The 22,392-nt window shown below is 39.9% G+C and overlaps 1 protein-coding gene across 2 annotated transcripts in view; it reads left to right on the plus strand.

Annotated features, from left to right (window-relative positions):
• Nucleotides 1-21,131, plus strand: part of LOC124130842 (sodium/hydrogen exchanger 1-like) — a 67,978-nt gene extending 46,847 nt beyond the window's left edge. Inside the window, exons 11-23 of one of the 2 annotated variants that reach the window (XM_046493873.2) lie at nucleotides 1,733-1,844; nucleotides 3,180-3,357; nucleotides 4,474-4,592; nucleotides 5,717-5,799; nucleotides 7,372-7,506; nucleotides 8,670-8,759; nucleotides 9,750-9,815; nucleotides 11,206-11,312; nucleotides 12,457-12,516; nucleotides 14,558-14,661; nucleotides 15,339-15,433; nucleotides 16,797-17,139; nucleotides 20,949-21,131. In XM_046493873.2, coding sequence (XP_046349829.1) covers nucleotides 1,733-1,844; nucleotides 3,180-3,357; nucleotides 4,474-4,592; nucleotides 5,717-5,799; nucleotides 7,372-7,506; nucleotides 8,670-8,759; nucleotides 9,750-9,815; nucleotides 11,206-11,312; nucleotides 12,457-12,516; nucleotides 14,558-14,661; nucleotides 15,339-15,433; nucleotides 16,797-17,139; nucleotides 20,949-20,998 — 1,542 coding nt within the window. In that variant the 3' untranslated portion in view covers nucleotides 20,999-21,131. Of the gene's footprint in view, nucleotides 1-1,732; nucleotides 1,845-3,179; nucleotides 3,358-4,473; nucleotides 4,593-5,716; nucleotides 5,800-7,371; nucleotides 7,507-8,669; nucleotides 8,760-9,749; nucleotides 9,816-11,205; nucleotides 11,313-12,456; nucleotides 12,517-14,557; nucleotides 14,662-15,338; nucleotides 15,434-16,796; nucleotides 17,884-20,948 lie in introns of those variants that run through there. The other variant, XM_046493862.2, reaches the window with a different exon arrangement.
• The last annotated feature ends 1,261 nt before the right edge of the window (nucleotides 21,132-22,392 follow it).

Genomic DNA, 22,392 nt, shown 5'->3' on the forward strand with positions numbered 1-22,392 from the left:
AATCACTGCTTATTAAGGGTGAAAAGATACACCGATATTCCGATGCATCGCGATACTTGACCCACGATACGATATACGATAAACGTGGGCCCATTTATCGATACGCCACGATATGGAACGCAAATCTCAAGTACAGCGTTTCCTCGGTATTGTGCCTTTCAATAAACCGCTAACTTGGTTTTTGCGCGCGCTGACGCATGGCTCCTAAAAACATACTGGTACTTACATTTTTAATAAGCTCAGGTTTTACACCGACAGATGTTTTTCCCCATCTCATAAAACATTATCAGCTGATCACCGCAAGCACATAACACCGAAAATACCAGTCAGCAAATCCGAACTGAAGTACGCAATTCAATACCATTATTATACTATCTTGTTATTAAAACGTGTTCATTGTATATCTGGACTTGTGTTTGTAATATATTTTATTAATTTTATTCAAAATTTCATTTAATATTGTTTTCATTAAGTTATGTGAAATCGTGTGTGAAGAGATACAGCAACCACGGTCAGATTACCGCTTTTGATGCATTGAAACGAACTTTAGTTGCTAGAGAATGGATATATATATTAAAAATGCCATACTTTGACTCGTTAAAAGTCATATTTGTGGCAATTTGGCTAATATATGTCAACATAACGTTATCGCAATCGAAATACATGTAGCACGGGAAGTCCCTAGGGTGACTGGTCAAATTGTTCCATACGTAAAAATATCCTGCAATAGCAATCACCAGTACCAAAATGCTACACTTGTGGTTCTTATAATTATAAATATATAATTATATAGTAAAAGCTGCAACTAAGGTAACACGATATTTGAATAAATTATTCCTGATAAAACAATAATTTCAGATACAATGCATCAAAATTCTTTGAAGTTGTATCACTGGTGGAGTACATTAATTATTTTCTGGTGTTTGAACTTTGAATTGTTTTGAAGGAAAGTTGAACAACTTCAGTAGTCTTGTTATCATAAAATAATTTTGACTGTTCAAAAATCATGAAAGGTTCAATCTTTACATGCTTTAAGTCTTGTTTTTTTTTATCATTGCATATCGAGAAACATATCGTATCGTGACCAGAATATCGAGATGCGTATCATATCGTGACCTTCCTGTATCGTTGCAGCCCTACTGCTTACCAACCACACAGGCAGGATTGAAATTTCGCATCAAATAATTATGTATTTTTATTAATGTAAGATCGGTACGCGATAAAAGGCAAAGAACTGTGAAGAACGAAGTGTGGTTTATTTCACGATAATACATTGTTCTGTCATGACGTCATTTGTGGAGATTCAAACATACGCTCGCAACTTGATTGCGTTTGGTGACCAGGCTCGGTGGCCAGCCTCAGTGGCTAGGCTAAAAAAGAAAGGAAAAAAAGTACTAGAATTTGTACTTATTTTAAGAAAGTGTAATCCCAAATATTGCGTTTGTTGCAAGGATATTTCTGCAAATACTGTTCACTTACATTCCCTGGAATATCTTCCTATGTTCACTACCTCCAGAACTCAACTTTCCCACAAGGCAAGTCTCCAGTGTTAAGAACTCTCCTGCATAAGCCAAATTTTGATGTGTCATTAAGTACCATGTTTGCCATGTCACCATATACACATATTCAGGAACTGCTGCACATTTAGGTGCATCTATTCTGGTGTCAGAGGGAACGAGGGAGAGTCACGGTGTTTGCAGCAGAATATCTAATGAGGTGGTGACTGTTTCAGATTGTACTCGGTATTGTCAAGTTCTTTGTGGTGTGTTTTGGCGGCCTGTTTCTGGGGGTGTTGGCAGGTGTCATGACTGCTGTCATCACCAAGTTCACCGTACACGTTAAAGGTAATGTACATGCACATACTGATGAGAACCCTTTCTGTTTGTAGTGACTGCCATTAAATTGCTAATACTCCCCAGCTCCTACTTAACTATGAAGTACATGATCTCGTTAATAATTTTACCTCTGTCTGGTTTCACCAGAATCCATATACCGATATATTTCTCGCATGCTGCCATTTTCTTTTTGTATGCAAGAACAATGGGATGTGGTACGATGTTTCCCTTCGTAAATTGGCAAGAATGTCAACGTATATATATAGCTATTTATATGTTATAATTGTCCTTTAACACATCAAGTAAATTAACATTACTCAACATTTATTAAGATGTAAAGGGTTGGTCAGCTGATTGGTCAGTTCATGTAAACCTCGCATGTAAATCTTCAAATCTCACAGTCTAACGTGAAAGGGCCACTTGGTCTCATGCAGCAGTGATCAGTATCCACCTGGCTCCGAGACCTGTCCCTCAGTACATGGTGTCTGTTACACAGAGACCTGTCCCTCAGTACATGGTGTCTGTCACACAGAGACCTGTCCCTCAGTACATGGTGTCTGTCACACAGAGACCTGTCCCTCAGTACATGGTGTCTGTCACACAGAGACCTGTCCCTCAGTACATGGTGTCTGTCACACAGAGACCTGTCCCTCAGTACATGGTGTCTGTCACACAGAGACCTGTCCCTCAGTACATGGTGTCTGTCACACAGAGACCTGTCCCTCAGTACATGGTGTCTGTCACACATAGACCTGTCCCTCAGTACATGGTGTCTGTCACACAGAGACCTGTCCCTCAGTACATGGTGTCTGTCACACAGAGACCTGTCCCTCAGTACATGGTGTCTGTCACACAGAGGCCTGTCCCTCAGTACATGGTGTCTGTCACACAGAGACTTGTTTGATTACATCCTGCCTTAACACAATATGTAAGAAACTCTAACTAGAGTTTAGACTGGAAGCAGTCCCTGTTGCCGATATTAATTTTTGAAAATCTGAGGTATTGTTTTTCTTCTTCCCTGGAGTGTTAAAAAAAATCCAGCTATATAGTGTTGTAATTTGTTTTCACTCTCTATAGTGTATTTGTAATTGTATATATTTTGTATATTTAATGTACACCCCCTCTCACCTCTTCCCCCCCCCCCCCCCCCCCCCCTCCTTTTTTTATTTTAAACCACCAATCATTTTCTGAAAGGATTCCATGAACCAAGTTGTATAGAAATAAATTGGTAAATTAAAAAAAATCATTTTGTTATTTGCTGTAGTTCAATTTTTCAAATCTTGGTTGTGTTCCTCCAAATAAGTGTGACGACTTCCTCCTATTTATGGACTATTTGTATTGCAGTTGTGCAGCCTCTGGTGATCTACAGCATGGCATACCTCGGCTTCCTCCTGGCAGAGCTGTTCGAGTTCTCCGGTATCATTAGCATCATCGGCTGTGGCCTTGTCCAGGTCCAGTACGCCTTCCACAACATCAGCGACAAGTCCAAGACCACCGTCAAATACTTCACCAAGGTCATCAGGTGAAAGTCATAAATTAATTGCTTGTACTAATTTTAAAAAATGCATGTACAGTAAACTATGGTTATAACAAACACGCTTATAACGAACTAACGGATATAACGAACTAACTTTTTAGTCCCGACTATATGCTGTAGTTATGCTGTATAAATGCTTATAACGAATTACGGTTATAACGAACTAAAATTAGTAGTCCCTTTGAGTTCGTTATAACCGTAGTTTACTGTAATGACACAGATGATATATATTAAGGTGCTAATATGATACTCAGCCTTTGTTGTGGGTGGAATAATAACAATACAGAATCAGCAGACTGAATTACCGGTACCTAGCTTGTATTTCTTGTGTCCTTGTGATATTTTAGAGCATTAGGCCTGAAAAAAGTCCTCAGCTTCAAATTCATTTCAATTCATATTCTGAGATTTGTTTGGTTTTATTTGTGGGGGGTTATTTTTAAATATATTTTTTATTATTTTTTGGAGAGGAGGAGGGCGTGTTAAAATCAAAAGCCCATTAGCATGCGTACTGAGGGATTGGTCTGGGCCTGCTTAGAAGCCAGTTTTTGGCCCTAAGTCTGCAGGAAATGTCAATAAACGTTCCATATTGGAATTAAACATTTCCCAAGTCATGCTGTAAGTGATATAATTGATGTCATGGCTTTGGTCTTTTACTGATAACATGATCCATACAGAGGAAGATGCTTTAAGGATTAGTTTAACATTATTGCATTGAATCCAACGTTACGAGTCAATGTTAAAATACCTCTGAGTTTAGGAAAATAAGTACATGAACAAAATAATGAATCTGTGTGCCAAGGGCACTTAGTTTGGAATCCTAGATAAATCCTTGATAACATTAGAACACGGCGCCCACCCTTTCCATCCCAAACAGTGAGTGTTGTGCTTGCATGTATGAGTGAGTGAGTGAGTATGGTTTTACACCGCTTTTAGCAATATTCCAGCAATATCACGGCGAAGCACCAGAAATGGGCTTCACACATTGTACCCATGTCGGGAATTGAACCCGGGTCTTCGGCATGACGAGCGAACGCTTTAACCACTAGGCTACCCGACCGCCCCTGCATGTATGAACATTGACCTTATCTGTTCCTTCGGCAGCACCACCATGGAGATTGTGATCTTCCTGTTCCTGGGCCTGGCCTTGATAAGAGAACACTACTGGCACACAGGCTTCGTGCTGTGGACCATCCTCTTCTGCTTCGTCTACAGGTTCATCAGTAAGTCACTCGTGTCCAACCGTGAACATCCAGGTTAGAATAGGTCTTCACCAACCCATACTTGTCGTAAGAGGCGACTAACATGATCGGGGGGTAAGGCTCGCTGACTTGGTTGATCATGTCATTGTATCCCAAATGCGTAGATCCCTTTGGCTCACCAGAAACCTATGATTGTGGGTTCGAATCCCTGTTCGCCCCGATTATGTTTCTAGGTTTGTCAGCACCATACCCGTGCTTACGGGTTTCACTGAAGTGGTAAACGTCTAAGACCTGCATCACTTCTGGCTTTCCTCCCACATTAAGCTGACAAGCCGTGATATAACAGCAATACTGTTAAAAGCGGCATTAAACCCAACTCACTCACTCAGTTGTGTAGATCGAAGCTCATGATGTCAATCACTGGATTGTCTGGTCCAGACTCGATTTTTTACAGACAGATGTCATGTAGCCCGAATATTGCTGAGTGCGGCGTTAAACAACAAACAAACAAATGAATGTTGTTTTCTGCCAAATCAGCAGTGTTCAAATGTATCGGCTGGTGCTAGGTAAACTAGTGGTTAATAGCATGAGCAATCAGCCTGGCCATCAGGGAAGATATCACACCATCAGCCCGGCCATGCATACATATGACTCATACGGACAGTTCTTACCATGCTGGGGGCACGGGTGGCCCAGTCGTCTTAGGCGCCGCGATTCGCTGTGCAGACTTGCGTCCCTTGGGCACGCCAGAAACCTATGATTGTGGGTTCGAATCCCGGTTCGCCCCAATTATGTTTCTAGGTTTGTCAGCACCATACCCGGGCTGTGGGTTTCACCGAAGTGGTAAACGTCTGAGACCTGCATCACTTGGGGCTTTCCTCCCACATTAACTCACTCACTCTTACCATGCTTATCATGCCTACAGAAATTATTTGGTACTGGACATCCCTTTGAGGTTGGCACAGTTCCCTAGCATGCATGTGTGTGGTAAGATCTGGCTGAGGTTTGGTTATGTTAGAGGTTACATACTGACTAATACATTGTGTTCAAGGGAGATTGCCAACAACGTATTGCAGACTTTAAACAAAAACAAATGCATATCCTTAAGGAAAATTGTAGCATGTATGTGTGGTTTTGTTTTTCAGTCACCTTCTTCTTGTCTTTCCTGATCAACAAGCTGGACAAGTTCCGAGTGAGGAAGATTGGCTATGACGAGCAGTTCATGATAGTGAGTATGTTGATGACACTGAAGTAGTACTCAGACAAACAGTATATCGATGACACTGAAGTAGTACTCAAACAAACAGTATATCGATGACACTGAAGTAGTACTCAGACAAACAGTATATCTAAGACACTGAAGTAGTACTCAGACAAACAGTATATCTATGACACTAAAGTAGTACTCAGACAAACAGTATATCGATGACACTGAAGTAGTACTCAGACAAACAGTATATCGATGACACTGAAGTAGTACTCAGACAAACAGTATATCGATGACACTGAAGTAGTACTCAGACAAACAGTATATCGATGACACTGAAGTAGTACTCAGACAAACAGTATATCGATGACACTGAAGTAGTACTCAGACAAACAGTATATCGATGACACTGAAGTAGTACTCACACAAACAGTAAATCGATGACACTGAAGTAGTACTCGGACAAACAGAATATCGATGACACTGAAGTAGTACTCAGACAAACAGTATATCGATGACACGGAAGTAGTACTCAGACAAACAGTATATTGATGACACTGAAGTAGTACACGGACAAACAGTATATCGATGACACAGAAGTAGTACTCAGACAAACAGTATATCTATGACACTAAAGTAGTACTCAGACAAACAGTGTATCTATGACACTAAAGTAGTACACAGACAAACAGTATATCTATGACACTGAAGTAGTACTCAGACAAACAGTATATCTATGACACTGAAGTAGTACTCAGACAAACAGTATATCTATGACACTAAAGTAGTACTCAGACAAACAGTGTATCTATGACACTAAAGTAGTACTCAGACAAACAGTGTATCTATGACACTGAAGTAGTACTCAGACAAACAGTATATCGATCAAACGGAAGTAGTACTCAGACAAACAGTACATTAATGACACTGAAGTATTACCCAGACAGTTCTTATGGGAGGGGATTGATGGATGTCAACGTCTTTATTATGAGGAACACAACGTTTCGGAGTATATACTTACTCCTTCATCAGGTGGATAAACGCTATGAGGCAGACAACATGAACCTGTAAGAACAATAAAAGTAATACGATGTCAGTTGTCCAGCATGTTGTAGAAAACAGAGTATGCTTGATTTGACATGGAAATTTGAAAAATATTGTATTTCGTGACAATAATAACTGACGCAATGGATTTAAACTGACGCACCTATTTCCTAGAAACCTTTCCTTGTTGTTTAGCCTTTCATTCCAGGAGATATCTATGAAATAAATGATTAGTTCATATAACAAATTGTAATTGTTCTGTTACACCAAGAAAATATTAAAGAAAACCAATCACATTGAAATCAAATTTCACCATCAGGAAATAAAGACCTTCCAACTTGCTCAACAAGCAAAAAATCACAAATAAGTTAAAGACGTTGCATAATTAGTACAATGAAGGTCTGCAAAATACAGCTGGTGTCCCTGAAACTGTCCTGCCCAATCTTATGCCGTAATCATGGTAAAGATGGACTGGTGCAGTACTGTCTGATTTGGACCTTGTGAAATAGTTTTAATGGCCGCTAGTGATGACCTTGACCTTGCTTGCAGGCCTATGGAGGACTGCGGGGGGCCGTGTGCTTCTCCCTGGTGATGCTGCTGGATGAAGCCTCTCTGCCTCCCAACATGAAGAATATGTTCGTCACAACCACGCTTATTGTCATCATGTTTACTGTGTTTGTTCAGGTAACAGACTTCAAAATCTTGTAGATCAAGGACTTAGTTACAGCTTTGATTCCGTTTGATTTCATGCCAGGTATTTATTTATCCACCCCTGTTCAGAGGCCAGTATTCGCCCCCCCCCCCCCCCCAAAAGAATTGTACGCAAAACATCTTGAAAAAAATTATCAGGCTTCAGACTGTTTGGAAAATAGGAATTGCCTACCACAAAAACGACATTTTTGCATGTTTTTTTTGTTTTTTTAATAAATCAGGCTCATAGTTTTTAATAAAAAACTGGTTTTGTAGCTGAAAAATATCTAATCAATACAAAATCCTAGGCCCCCCCCCCAAGAATATCAAACGATCAGTCCCTTATAATCCTCACCACTTGAAATAGTATTACGAAATATTGTGATGATCAATTAACGAAGATAGCTGCATGTGTGCTAATACTTTTAAAGTGGCTGGATACTTACAGTAATGACAAAAATTACAAAGTTCGCTTTTCAAGAAATATCCAAGCTGTTAGTGATAACATCACCATAGAGTTTTGATCCCGTGGCTACAATCTGACTGAGGATTGGCAGAGGACTGCGAGCGACTATATTTAGCAGAACGTGCAACATATGTACATTACCAGCACAAAATGAAAGAAAAATCATGCAGATGTAGTATTGAAGGGCTATTGACCAACGTCACTGCTAAATATAACTGCTACTGCATACTAGATGTGATCCTCTTCCTCTGCATGTGTTTCTTCATGTTTTCTCCTCCACAAACCCTCTTCTTCTCCTGGGGCGGTAGGGTAGCCCAGTGGTTAAAGCGTTCGCTCGTCAGCCAAAGACCCGGGTTCAATTCCCGACATGGGTGCAATGTGTGAAGCCCATTTCTGGTGTCCCCCGCCGTGATATTGCTGGAATGTTGCTAAAAGCGGCGTAAAACCATACTCACTCACTCACTCTTCTTCTCCTTCTCATTCTTCCTCTCCTTCTGTTCCTTTTCTCCTCATTCTGCCTCTCCACTTTCTCTTCTCCTTCCTCTTCTCCTTCTCCTCCTCCTTCCTCTCCCTTCTCTTCTTTTCTCCTCCTCCTTCTTCTCCCTTCTGTGCTTGTCTATATCCAGTTCAAAGTTCTTTGTGTACTTACATGTCCTATATTTAACATACTGCTCCTGCTATGTTGTCCCAGGGTATCACCATGAAGCCTCTGGTGGAAGTGTTCAAGGTCAAGCTTGCCCCGGAGAAGCAGCTCAGCATGTACCGGGAGCTCAGCAACCATGTACGTAAGATCTACAACTCCAGTGACTCCAGGAAGAAAGGGTCTGGAAGTATTACTATAAACCTCTAATGAAGTGTTTTTACGGGGCCTTCTTTTTGTAGAACAATCTTTTTGCAGGAACTTTCTACAATATCATGAAATGTCTACATTCTCCTTCAAGACATTTTTTCATCTGTTATTTGCAGGAGGCAGCAGTAGTAGAGGGCATTGTCAAATATTGGTATGCCATCGTCAAACATTTTATACTGCCATGGTAATTTTGGTAAAAAACATATTTTCACATGTTATGGGTTTTCAAACACTTAAGACACAGTCGTAGTTTTTCTTTCAGCAATCAAATTAACAAGTCTTCTTAATAAGCGAGAGTAATCGTGATAAACATTTGATGTTTAAAAAAACGTATGATGTCCGAAAACCTATGATCCGACGATATATTATATTTATTGACAGGTATGTATCATTATACAAGACTGAAACTCATCCCCGTATCATTCCCCTTCATTGTACTCTCAAAGAATCCAGGTCAATCTTAATGCAAGCCTTCTTTGATGCTGTCTTGGATCAGCTTCAGGCCACCGAAGAAAAACGAAACGTGTTCAACAAAACAGAAATAGATAAATACTATTTGTCTCTCTTGCACAATCAGATATCAACTAGCAGAAATATGAGTACAAATCACTTGTTCAAGGACAGGTTGACAATGTATTCACGAACTAAAATTAGTGGTCCCTTTGAGTTTGTTATAACCGTAGTTTACTGTCGTCTGCTCTCTTGTCATTTTCCAAACCCATCTCAGCTCATTCTCAACACAGCAAGGGGGTTTAGTATGCAAAATCTTCTCATATTTCTGTTAGTCGTTATTTTAGTTTGCAATATAGACAAATAGCATACCCATTTTTTGAAACACTTTGGGTTTTTTCTTTGGGAGGCTGTGAGGTGTGGCAAATGACCTTGACCCTGCTTCACACATGTCCTCCATTGTTGTTCCAGATCATTGATCACCTGATGGCAGGGATGGAAGATATCATTGGATTTAATGGAAAATACTCTTTCAAGGTAAAAACAAAGAAAAAGTCATTTGTTTCTTGCTTCTTTGCTTCTGTTTCAGCTTGTCCAACAATTCATGTTCTCAAACAAAATATTTTATCTTAAGAGCAAGTGTCTGAAGGTGGACTCAACTGCATTATATCTGTCACACGGGTGGCCCAGTCGTCTAAGGCACCGCGATTCGCTGTGTAGAGTTGCATCCTTGGGCACTCCAGAATCGTGGGTTTCACCGAAGTGGTAAAAGTCTGAGACCTGCATCACCTTGGACTTTCCTCCCACATTAAGCTGACACACAGCGATATAACTGTAATACTGTTAAAAGCGGCGTCAAACCTAATTCACTCACTCACTCACTACATGTGCCACCACTCCTCAACAGTCACATTCCATCCCACACACTTAGATCAAAGGACATCAGACTCACAACAAGAACAAAATATGGCCATGACTCTTTCCAGTGTGCATCATCTGTGCCTTGGAACAATCTTCCTCAAAATCAATCTGCATCCAGTCTCCAAGATTTCTTCTACGAACAGAACACACACCTGTTTTCTCCCACGTCATCCTCTGTATCCCCAAGGCTCACATTTCCGTACACCTACACTAACACCTGGGCCAATCCCTTGGTTGTCACGATCTCAAATTATCTGCCCTTGATTTTCATTATTAGCTACTCAGTGTAACCGGCCTATCAGAATGCTTGCCACAAGCCTCAATTGGCAAAATCAACAACATGGCGGCCTGTCTGTCCCATTGATTACCATAGAGTTTGCAAGAAATTCAACATTGAAAAACTCTGAAACTCAAAAGAAAGCCTTCAAAATCTTTTTGGTGTCAGGATGTCTTCATGTCCATTAAAACTGGTGGAGAACCTGCCTCACCCATTACCTTTTCCCTTATCTAGACATTTGGTGGGTCGGTATAATGTTGATGAAATTCAAGGGCGGGTAATTTGAGATCGTGATAAACCACAGGAATGGATCCAGGGATTAGTGTATACAAGCCCAGGAGAGGACGCCTCCCTGTAGACTGCATCATGAACATTGTCTAAGCAACACCCGTGAGCCATCTTCCCGAGACAAGGGAGTTACCTGACTGTAAAAGTCCTGTTAAAAACATGAAAAGATTTGGAAAATATCTGTTGACACAAAGTTAACCATACACATGCTTTGCAAAGCCTGCAATCGACCGAAATCTGCACAGAAGTTTAGAAACCGGATGTTATTTCGTTACACGATGCAAAGACTCGTTAGGCCAGCCAAAAAATAATTCCAACCTAGTTTGGCAATGGTGGAAACTGGACTTTTATAGTCAGTTAACTCCCTTGCTTCCGGAGGATTCTGTGAGCAGCCTAGCTGGAACTCATCACCATATACATGTAACTGTTTTTACTTTTCAGGAAAAGCTAGAAAATTTCGATAGTCGTTACATCCGGCCATGTCTGCAGATTGAGCCCCAGAGGAGTGATTCTGAGCTGAAGGCTTTCTACAACAAGATTGTCTTAAAGTAGGTGCTCTCTTTATACTGGACACTCTGTAATCCAACATTTTCTACATTCTGGACACGATGCATCAATCAATACTTTATATCAGATAAAACCTGAGGGTCAACTCCCACTACTAGAACAGAATTAAAGTCTTAAAACTATGTACAATGTAAAATGTAGATATAGCATAAATTAATAATGATAACATTGTTTATTAAAATGTAGGTTGGTTCCATTTTGCCAACAAAGTTATTCCTTTCCTGTTGTATTTTTAAGTTCTATGTGTAAAACGATACAGGATTAAAAAATGAATCGGAACAGTATCGCATATTGTATCCTTGGACAATAATGTTGATGCATTGAAATACTGGTGAATCGTGACATCCCGATTGACGTCTATATATTCTGGAATGTCCAATAGATGGCCCAGATTTATCTGATTGTATGGCAGTATTTCCCACGAGCTATGCAAAGTTTCTTCCTTTCAAATGTTTATCGAACGCCTTTGTGTCTAGAGGAAGAGCATCCGCCTAGAGAGCGGAAGGTCCGGGGTTCAATCCCCGGCCGCGTCATACCAAAGATGTTAAAAGATGGTACTTGTTGTTACCCTGTCTGGCACTCGGCATTAAGGGGCTAAAACAAGAACTGGTCAGCTCGGACTCCGTAAACTGTGTTTTAGTGAGGTGTTCTATGCTAAACTGCGGCATGGTATCTCAGTGAGATAGCACTATAAATCAGCATCAGTCCAGACAAGTACAGGCAGGCACACACACACACATGCATGCACACTACTATATAATTGCAATAATCCTGGATGCAACGTTAAACCCCATTTCACCTCACCTCAAATGTTTATCCCATTAAAGCGAGAAAAGAACGATGATTTTAAAGGATTCAGTCGTACAGCCCATAACTGTAATTACCCTGAATACCCTGTTAACCTATTCAAGGTTGCATGATCAGAAAACACTCTCCGACTGTCACTTTCCTCATCGGGTAAGCAACGCTCTGATTGGTTGGATGAAAGGCCATTAACGTGACCCGTAATGGGATGTCCGCAGGTCTTTGTTTACAATGGCAGCAACAGCTAAGATCAGATTTTAATGACACTGAGTGATAAGTTAAACAGAATGTGAAAATGGATTTGTTATGTTTTCATTTCAGAGAACATTTCAAGTACTTGAGGATGTGTGGTGTCAAGTCTATGCCAGGGGAGGCAAATATGTGAGCAACTTTTCCTTATTGCTACCTCGATGTACCCAAATATCATCAGATATAATCTTGAATTTGATAGGAAAAACTGTCAAAACAAGATTGATGCTGAGTCCTAATCAACAAACTCTACAACTGTCTGTTCTGTGGTTGTCAGCTGTATGTTCAGTGATAATACGATCAATGAAACAGACCTGTATCTCACTTAAAGTATAGCTGCTTTAAATCTCGTTATCGTAAGACCACTTTACCTCCTAAAACTAATTTTAGAGCAACAAATGTTGAAGTATGGGAGTTGTGACAACCATGTTGGTAAGATGAGTGTGTGATAAGACGAGTACTGGTAAGATGGGTGTGTGATAAGACGAGTACTGGTAAGATGGGTGTGTGATAAGACGAGTACTAGTAAGATGGGTATGTGATAAGACGAGTACTGGTAAGATGGGTGTGTGATAAGACGAGTACTAGTAAGATGGGTGTGTGATAAGACGAGTACTGGTAAGATGGGTATGTGATAAGACGAGTACTGGTAAGATGGGTGTGTGATAAGACGAGTACTAGTAAGATGGGTGTGTGATAAGACGAGTACTGGTAAGATGGGTGTGTGATAAGACGAGTACTAGTAAGATGAGTGTGTGATAAGACGAGTACTGGTAAGATGGGTGTGTGATAAGACGAGTACTGGTAAGATGGGTGTGTGATAAGAAGAGTACTGGTGAGATGGGTGTGTGATAAGACGAGTACTGGTAAGATGGGTTTGTGATAAGACGAGTACTAGTAAGATGGGTGTGTGATAAGACAAGTACTAGTAAGATGGGTGTGTGAGAAGACGAGTACTAGTAAGATGGGTGTGTGATAAGACGAGTACTAGTAAGATGAGTGTGTGATAAGACGAGTACTAGTAAGATGGGTGTGTGATAAGACGAGTACTAGTAAGATGGGTGTGTGATAAGACGAGTACTAGTAAGATGGGTGTGTGATAAGACGAGTACTAGTAAGATGAGTATGTGATAAGACGAGTACTAGTAAGATTGGTGTGTGATAAGACGAGTACTGGTAAGATGAGTGTGTGATAAGACGAGTACTAGTAAGATGAGTATGTGATAAGACGAGTACTAGTAAGATGGGTGTGTGATAAGACGAGTACTAGTAAGATGGGTGTGTGATAAGACGAGTACTAGTAAGATGGGTGTGTGATAAGACGAGTACTAGTAAGATGGGTGTGTGATAAGACGAGTACTAGTAAGATGAGTGTGTGATAAGACGAGTACTAGTAAGATGAGTGTGTGATAAGATGAGTACTAGTAAGATGGGTGTGTGATAAGACGAGTACTGGTAAGATGGGTGTGTGATAAGACGAGTTCTGGTAAGATGGGTGTGTGATAAGACGAGTACTGGTAAGATAGGTGTGTGATAAGACGAGTACTGGTAAGATTGGTGTGTGATAAGACGAGTACTGGTAAGATGAGTGTGTGATAAGACGAGTACTAGTAAGATGAGTATGTGATAAGACGAGTACTAGTAAGATGGGTGTGTGATAAGACGAGTACTAGTAAGATGGGTGTGTGATAAGACGAGTACTGGTAAGATTGGTGTGTGATAAGACGAGTTCTAGTAAGATGGGTGTGTGATAAGACGAGTACTGGTAAGATGGGTGTGTGATAAGACGAGTACTAGTAAGATGGGTGTGTGATAAGACAAGTACTGGTAAGATAGGTGTGTGATAAGACGAGTACTAGTAAGATGGGTGTGTGATAAGACGAGTACTGGTAAGATAAGTGTGTGATAAGACGAGTACTGGTTATATGATGCATGTCATAAAATGCATAAACAGTAAACTACGTTGAAAAAGAACACGCTTATAATGAACTGACAAAAATAACGAACTTATTTTTTAGTCCGGGGCATTTGTTGCATATATGCTGTAGATATGCTTATAATGAAATATGGTTATTACGGACTAAAATTAGTGGTCACTTTGAGTTCGTAAACGATCGTTTACTATAATAAGATGCGTGTGTGAAGAGACCTGTGTATGTGCTGTGTGTTTCAGCCCTCACATTGACACCAGCATGTACCTGCCAGGTATTGGACAGAAGCCTGTCATTGGGGAAGAGGATGACGACGCCAACCAGATGCCTGTAGAAATAGAGCCAGGTAGGGCTGCTTGACCTGATGACCACCACCTGTTGACCACCACTTGTATCCCCTGTGGTCCTGTGATGTAGTCAAGTCTGTGATGTATGCTAGCAAACCATGTTGGTTATTCAAAAATTGACAATAACCAGAAAAATTATATTAGGCCCACCTTTTCTTTTTAGGAATATGTAGATTTGTATTTATTTGGTATAATTCCCTTGATCTCCAGCTGATTGAGTGAGTGAGTGAGTGAGGTTTTATGCCGCTTTTAGCATTATTCCAGCAATATCACAGTGGGGAAACCAGAAACAGGCTTCACACATTGTACCCATGTGGGGAAAAGGCGACTATGCTTGTTGTAAGAGGGGACTAACAGCATTGAGTGGTCAGGCTCGCTGACTTTGTTGATTCATGTCATCGTATCCCATTTGCATAGATTGATGCTCATGATGTCAATCACTGGATTGTCTGGTACAGACTTGATTATTTACAGATTGCTGGAATATTGTTCAGTGCGGCATTAAACAACAAACAAACACATATCCTGGGTGGAAAGATGCCCTAATGAGGCCAGACAGCAGACAAATAATGGGTATTGTCCCATAATATAAGCTGAATCTAAATCAATATTCTTCTTACTCCTAGTAGTTTGTTATCAGTGCAATGTAAACTGCATTACTGCATGTATATTTCAGAGCCTGCAGTGCGAAGAAGACATAAATCCAAAGACCAAGATGTTGATGCGAAGAGTCTCCGTCACCTCCTACTGTCTCATCATACCAGCAGGATGGTAGGCATTTTTTTAACCTTTCAGTCCTTTCTGATGTATCTCTGCATTGTTCAATGGTCAAAATATGCACAAGCATGGCTCAAGTTAAGGTGGTGAGGTGAGGTGAAATGGGGTTTAACGTCGTGTCCAAGATTATTGCACTTATATGCATGCACGTGTGTGTGTGTGTGTGTGTGTGTGTATGTGTGTGTGTGTGTGTGTGTGTGTGTTTGTGGCTGCTTGTACTAGTCCGGACTGATGCTGATTTAGAGTGCTAGCCCACTGAGATACCATGCCCCAGTTTAACATGAATACCCCACTCAGACACAGTATACCGACTCCGAGCCGACCAGTCCTTGTTTTAGCCCCTTAATGCTGAGCGCCAGACAGGGTAACAACAAGTACCATCTTTTAACGTCTTTTGGTATTACGCGGTTGGGGATCGAACCCTGGACCTTCTGCTCTCCGGGCGGATGCTCTACCATTAGACCACAGAGGCTGTCCTTAAGTTAAGGAACTGGGTATATCCCAGAGGAATTGCCAGGGATTCACGCAAATTAATTACAATCATGCATATTACAATGAGTTGTGTAGGAGAGATCACACACATAAATGATGAAACCCGCATTTTAAATTTCACTGTGTAACATTTTTATTTGTTAAAACTGTAATAGCATGTAAATAAATCACACAGTAGTCTGTCATTAGTTGTGAAATCGCAAAGTTTAGTTTGATATAAGAAAAGTCTATCATCCTCACGCTGTTATGTTTACTACGAAAAACAAAGTAAAAGAAATTCCTGCAATATATTTAGAAACATGATCAAAACCACCCCTTCATTTTTCAATTTTTGGCAAAATCTCTGCATCCCTAAGGCATGTGAATTTGCTCATAATATCGATCACTGGTTTCTCTGGTCAAGATGCAATTTTTTAAAGACTGAGATTGCAACGCTAAATAACAATTACCCATGGAGTTTATCTCTATTAATATCTCTATGAAGTTTGGGGGGCACGGGTGGCTAGTCGTCTAAGGCGCCGCAATTCGCTGTGCAGAGTTGCGTCCATTGGGAACACCAGAAACCTATGATTGTGGGTTCGAATCCCCGTTCGTCCCGATTATGTTTCTAGGTTTGACAGCACCATACCCGTGCTCGTGGGTTTCACTGAAGTGGTAATCGTCTGATACCTGCATCACTTCGGGCTTTCCTCCAAAATTAAGCTGACACGCCGTGATATAACTGGAATACTGTTAAAAGCGGCGTTAAACCCAACTCACTCACTCACTCTTTGAAGTTTGAACCACATAACAGTATATTTTATAAAGAATAACAATAATAACAATATTCTGGAAGTTGTGGAATTTATATACATGTCTCTTGCAGATGCTCCACAGCAACTACGACAAGAACCTGACAGAAGAGTATCGGTCAAGCATGGCCAATCAGATTCAGAAAAAGACGGCAAGAAACCGACGCCTTCAACGACTGAAGTCATCGACATCACCATCATCCCCATCGTCCCCGGTGTCAGACAGACCGGCGTCCTGGTCCGACTTCAAGGCTCAGGCCTGTGAAGAACGAAAGGAGAAAGACGATCATGCCCATCCCAGGGCTGTAACCATTGACCTCGGTAATACAGCACGCATGGGGATGGTGGAGCCTGATCTACCCAGAGAGGAACCTAGTCTCGATGCTGTGTTTGAAGAGGAGGAAACTGACCATGCTGGTAAGGAAACTGAGACGAAGCCATTGTTACGACGAGAACACACCGTGGGCGGAATTGGTCCCAAGTCCGCACCACCCAGACCTGCTCCAGGCATGGAGAGGCAGCTGGCTATGGATGAAATTCCTTTGAAAGAATTAAATTCAAAAGACGATCCCATGGTTTAAGGACATATATTTGATGAACTGTCTTGTGACCATAATACAACAAATAAAACGCCTTTGAATGAATTAGATGTTTAAGATAGTGCTATATGTTTGCATATTATTATTTTTTTATTGACCATAATCAAAGCTAGGTGTGGATGAAATGCCTTTGACAGAGTTTGGATCAAATATTATTCCACATTTTCGGGGAAAAATTGTTATTAATCATGTAGAAGATTTTGAAAATTTGGTTTGCATTTAAACAAAATCAAATAACAGATACAAAAAGAAAAATTTGAACATTGGTGAAATATTTTGAAAGGAACAGGTGTTTTGTAATGTTTAAAGGTTTTAGTTGCAGCTGATTTCATAAAAAGTTGTTGACTGACATCATTGTAGATTCGTTAGGTTCATAAACTTAATCATTTAGTATTAAAGGTGAAATTCTTTGTATGGTGTTTATTGATTGGAACACATAAGTGCAATCTCATTAAAATCAGATCTTAGTTCTCGCCACTGCTAAACAAAGATCCGAGGACATCCCATTAGAGGTCACGTCAAAACGACATTTCATCCGACCAATCAGAGCGTCGCTTACCAGATCATGAAAGTGACAGTCGGAATGTGATTTCTAATCATGCAACCTCGAAAACTTTCACACGGGGTATTCTGAACGATAATTACGGGTTTAACAACTGAATCCATACAATCTAGACCATCTGTTAGCCATTCCAGAATGTTCTTTTGTTAAGGTTTCAAATTTTTAATCAAGAATTTGTCAAAATTTGTTTCGAAGCATAGTCGCCAATTTGAAATTAGTGCCGTAAAGCACAAGAAAGCGGCCTTCTGATTGGCTAATGTCGACTTCTTGTCAGTCCTTCCATTTGTCAAAGTTACCGCAAGGTCGGTCTGATTTGACCCATTATGGGATGTCCTCATATCTTTGTTTAGCGGTAGCGAAAACTAAGATCTGATTTAAATGAGATTGACATAAGTGAAGTTAATTCAGTAACTGTTATATATTGCCTCATATTAACGATGTGATACAGTCCTCTTATAAACTATAACCATCTATATACATATATATATATATATTTTTTATACCCACATTAAATGGCCTTTTTGAAATTTTATTGTTGAGCAGGTTGAACAAACTCTCCATGCTGCACAGTGAGAGGTTCTTTTGTTGGTATACATACTGAGTTTATTCATTGGTCTGTTGATATGTAGAGTCACAAACCACTTTGAAAATATATATGTGTGTTGTAATGATTCTATCATTATATATTCAACAAATCAAATATATATATATCATTGTTATGAAATATTATTTTTACATAAGGCCACACTTTTTTAATGTTATGTTTCACGGATTTACTCCAGCTTTCCCACACAAGGTCGGTTGAAAAAAAATATAAAAAAATATTTATGTCAATTTATTATTTATTTAAATGAAAATCATTTACTGCAGCTGGCTTCATAAATCACTGATAGTGATGTAGACATGGAATTTATATGTAACAATTTTATTGAGGGTCTGTATTACTAGCTGGTGACATAATAGAAATTAATATTTTTATGTTTAATTTATTTCAATCCGTCTGCTTTTGCAGACAAAGCAACAAATAAAAAATGTGTGTCCTTATTCAGATATAGTTTTTGTACATTATAAAAATGTTATCTGCAAATTTAAAGAAATCCATACATCAATAGCCATATACAGCCACGTCCTGTTAATCTGACATGGTTGGTTGCATATGACATATGATTATGTCGGATTAACAAGTATGTCGGATGAACAAAATTAAAGTTTGCAAAGTCGTTCTGGCGTGACCTGTAATTGGATATTCTCAGCGGTGGATTTTCGATCACGAACGTTGATACTGCCCAATTTCGTTTATCCGACATACTCGTTAATCTGACATAATCATATGCAACCAACAATGTCGGATAAACGGGACTTGACTGTATCTGATATTAATGAGATTGAGGTAATCAAAGCAAGTGATTAATCCTGTTTTGTTTATTTAAAGCATTAATTGTTTATTGTTACACAAATTTATCTCTGCAGCCGTTGTACTATGTAGCTACTAGCTGACTAGTCTCTACGGTGGCCCATAAGGGACATGGTGTCTGTTTTTCAATATTTTGATTTTTTACTTACTGTTTTCATAACCTTTTGCAAATTAACACGATTTGTCATACAAATATGTGATAAATCATGTATAAAGAAGATATTGAATCGCTGAAAAGTGAAGCGAACATGTCAAAAACTAAAATGAAAATGTCAAAAACAAAAAGGTCAAAAACTAAAATGAAAATACAGAAAACTATTTTCACCGCGGTGGAAATAGTTTTCTGTATTTTAATTTTAGTTTTTTGACACTAGAGGTGATAATATTTCCATCGCTTTTGTTTTTGACATTTCCATTTTAGTTTTTAACCTTTTTGTTTTTGTTTTTGACATTTCCATTTTAGTTTTTGACAATTTCGCTTCACATTTCAGCGATTCAATAGCTACTTGAAAATACTTTTTCCATGTTTTTGGTTGTTTTTATGCATGATTTATCACATATTTGTATGACAAATTGTGTTAATTTGCAAAAGGTTGCGATAAAAGTAAGTGAAATATCAAAATATTGAAAAACAGACTCCATGTCCCTTATGGGCCACCGTAAGTCTCACATCAAGACACAGGGCTGTGTACTCACGGGCAGATCTGCTCGATGACCAGGGACTATATCCCTATTGGGGACTCTTGGTCAGACCTGGGCCCCGTTCCACAAAGCGATCATTAACTACAATCAATCTTAGAGACTTACGTCGATTCTAAAATTGTCTTAGCTAAAGTTTACAACCGTTCCACAAAGTGATCTTAGGGTGATTGTAACTTTACAAGTTCTTAAGTAGACGATCTTAACAAAGATCGGAATCTTCAGCCATAAAGATACGAAATTTTCCCTTGGAGTGGCCTCCCTTGGTCATGTTCAGCAGACGACGCATTTCCTTGCACACCATAATAAAAGTCGCCATCTTTGTTGTTATGGTACAATATTTAAGATCGATTTTAGCAATCCTAAGTTGGTCCGGGGCAACTTAGCATTTTGATCTTAACTTACAACTCTCTTAGTTAAGATTGCTTTGTGGAACGGGCGGCTGATCGTAACAAAAATTTAAGATCGCATACTTAGTGAGTTACAATCAACTTAGCCCTAAGATCGCTTTGTGGAACGGGGCCCTGGCCCCTAACAACCTGGGCTTGTCATACAAGATGACTTAATGGATTGGGTGGCCCGATGTGTTGACTTGGTTGCATGTCATGGCACCACGAGTGCCTGGCTCATTGCTCATACTATCAATCACTGGTTTGTCTGTTTCAGACTCAGTTATTTACAGGCCTCTGTCACTGAGCTGGAATATTGATGAGTGCAGAGTTAAACAACAAACAAATGGTTGATATTTCCTTATTTTATATTTTGCAAGGGTTTCATGTTTGAGGATGGAGATCATGCATTTTGGGGGGAACCATATCAAATAAACATGTTGTAACTCTGTCACATACGATAATGTTGTGAGTGCCTAGGTCTTATTACACTGACTATGGTATGACTGTTTTGTATTGTTATTATAGCAGTATTATTCACATGCTTGATGTTACTTTTTTAGACAGGTTGAGAGTAAAAGAACACAAGCCAGAGAGTCAGGATGATATATAGAAACCAAGAAAGTTTGAAATCAATTATGTTTGCTTGATTAGAAAAGGTATGAATTTTTCAAGATCATTTTAATTTTTTCTCTCCTCTTGGACACCAGAATAAATGGACCAGCTTGGAAACCAGTCTTTTCTGCTACTTGCCTAGTTTTGGTATTTTGATTATAGAAAGTTAGATTTTATCATCTTTTATTCCAATTTTATTGACCCCCTGGTGCTCTTGTCCTTAACTTCCCTCCCTAGCTCCAGTTTAGGCAAATAGTCATTGCTCAACATGTTGGCTCTCTGGGTCCCTTCTACAAAGTGACCTTAGTGCTATGGCCATTATGACTCCCATACTTTAACATAGTGAGTGAGTTGGGTTAAACACAGCTTTTAACAGTACTCCAGTTATATCACGGCGTGTCAGCTTAATGTGGGAGGAAAGCCCGAAGTGATGCAGGTCACAGACGTTTACCACTTCGGTGAAACCCACGAGCACAGGTATGGTGCTGACAAACCTAGAAACATAATCAGGGCAAACCGGGATTCGAACCATTCGAACATAATGATAGGTTTCTGGCGTGCCCAAGGTATGCAACTCTGCACAGAGAATTGCGGCGCCTTAGACGACTGAGCCACCCATGCCCCCTACCCTTAACATAGACTTACAACGGTCAGAGCGCTAAGATCGCTTTGCGGACTTGACCTGTTTCAACAGTTTCATTCAAGTCACCATATTGCTTGCTGTGACTGTCTGAAATTGTCATTCACTCAATCAGGATCGCCACAGTGTTTCCTTGGAGGTATATTTGACACAGCTGTATACTTGGTTCATGTCAGTGTCAACATTTGGTCACCGCCCACAAAAGAAGAACGGATTTTTAGCTAGTGGATCTCAGTATTCAGGTTTCCCCATTCAAGAACTTGAAACCAGAACACTGAAATCTAGCAGCATTTCCTTCAAGAAAGGTGAGCCTCAGTACCTTCTGGACACTAACATGGATAAAGCTTAATAGTGGTGACTGGGAACAGCTTGACAAGCAACTCTTACCTATTCAAAGGGACCCTGTGAAGATGTGGGGCAGAACAGGTCTTCAGCAACCCATGCTTGTCGTAGGATGTGACTATGTTTGTCGCAAGAAGCGACTAACTGGGTCGGGTGGTCAGGCTCACTGACTTGGTTGATGCATGTCATCGTATCCTAATTGCATGGGTCAATGCTCATATCAGTCACTGGATTGTGTGGTCCAGACTTGATTATTTACAGACTGCCGTCATATAGCTGGAGTATTGCTGAGTGCGGTGTCAGACAACAAACTATTCAAAAGGCTTTCACACAGCAGAAAAATATATCATTATCATGAAGTACAATATGTTCGAAAAAGGCTCTGCAGAAAACATTTTATTATTCTCAAA

The sequence above is a fragment of the Haliotis rufescens genome, unplaced genomic scaffold, assembly GCF_023055435.1.
Source record: "Haliotis rufescens isolate VD_foot unplaced genomic scaffold, xgHalRufe1.0.p SCAF_9, whole genome shotgun sequence".
Lineage (NCBI taxonomy): Eukaryota > Metazoa > Mollusca > Gastropoda > Lepetellida > Haliotidae > Haliotis > Haliotis rufescens.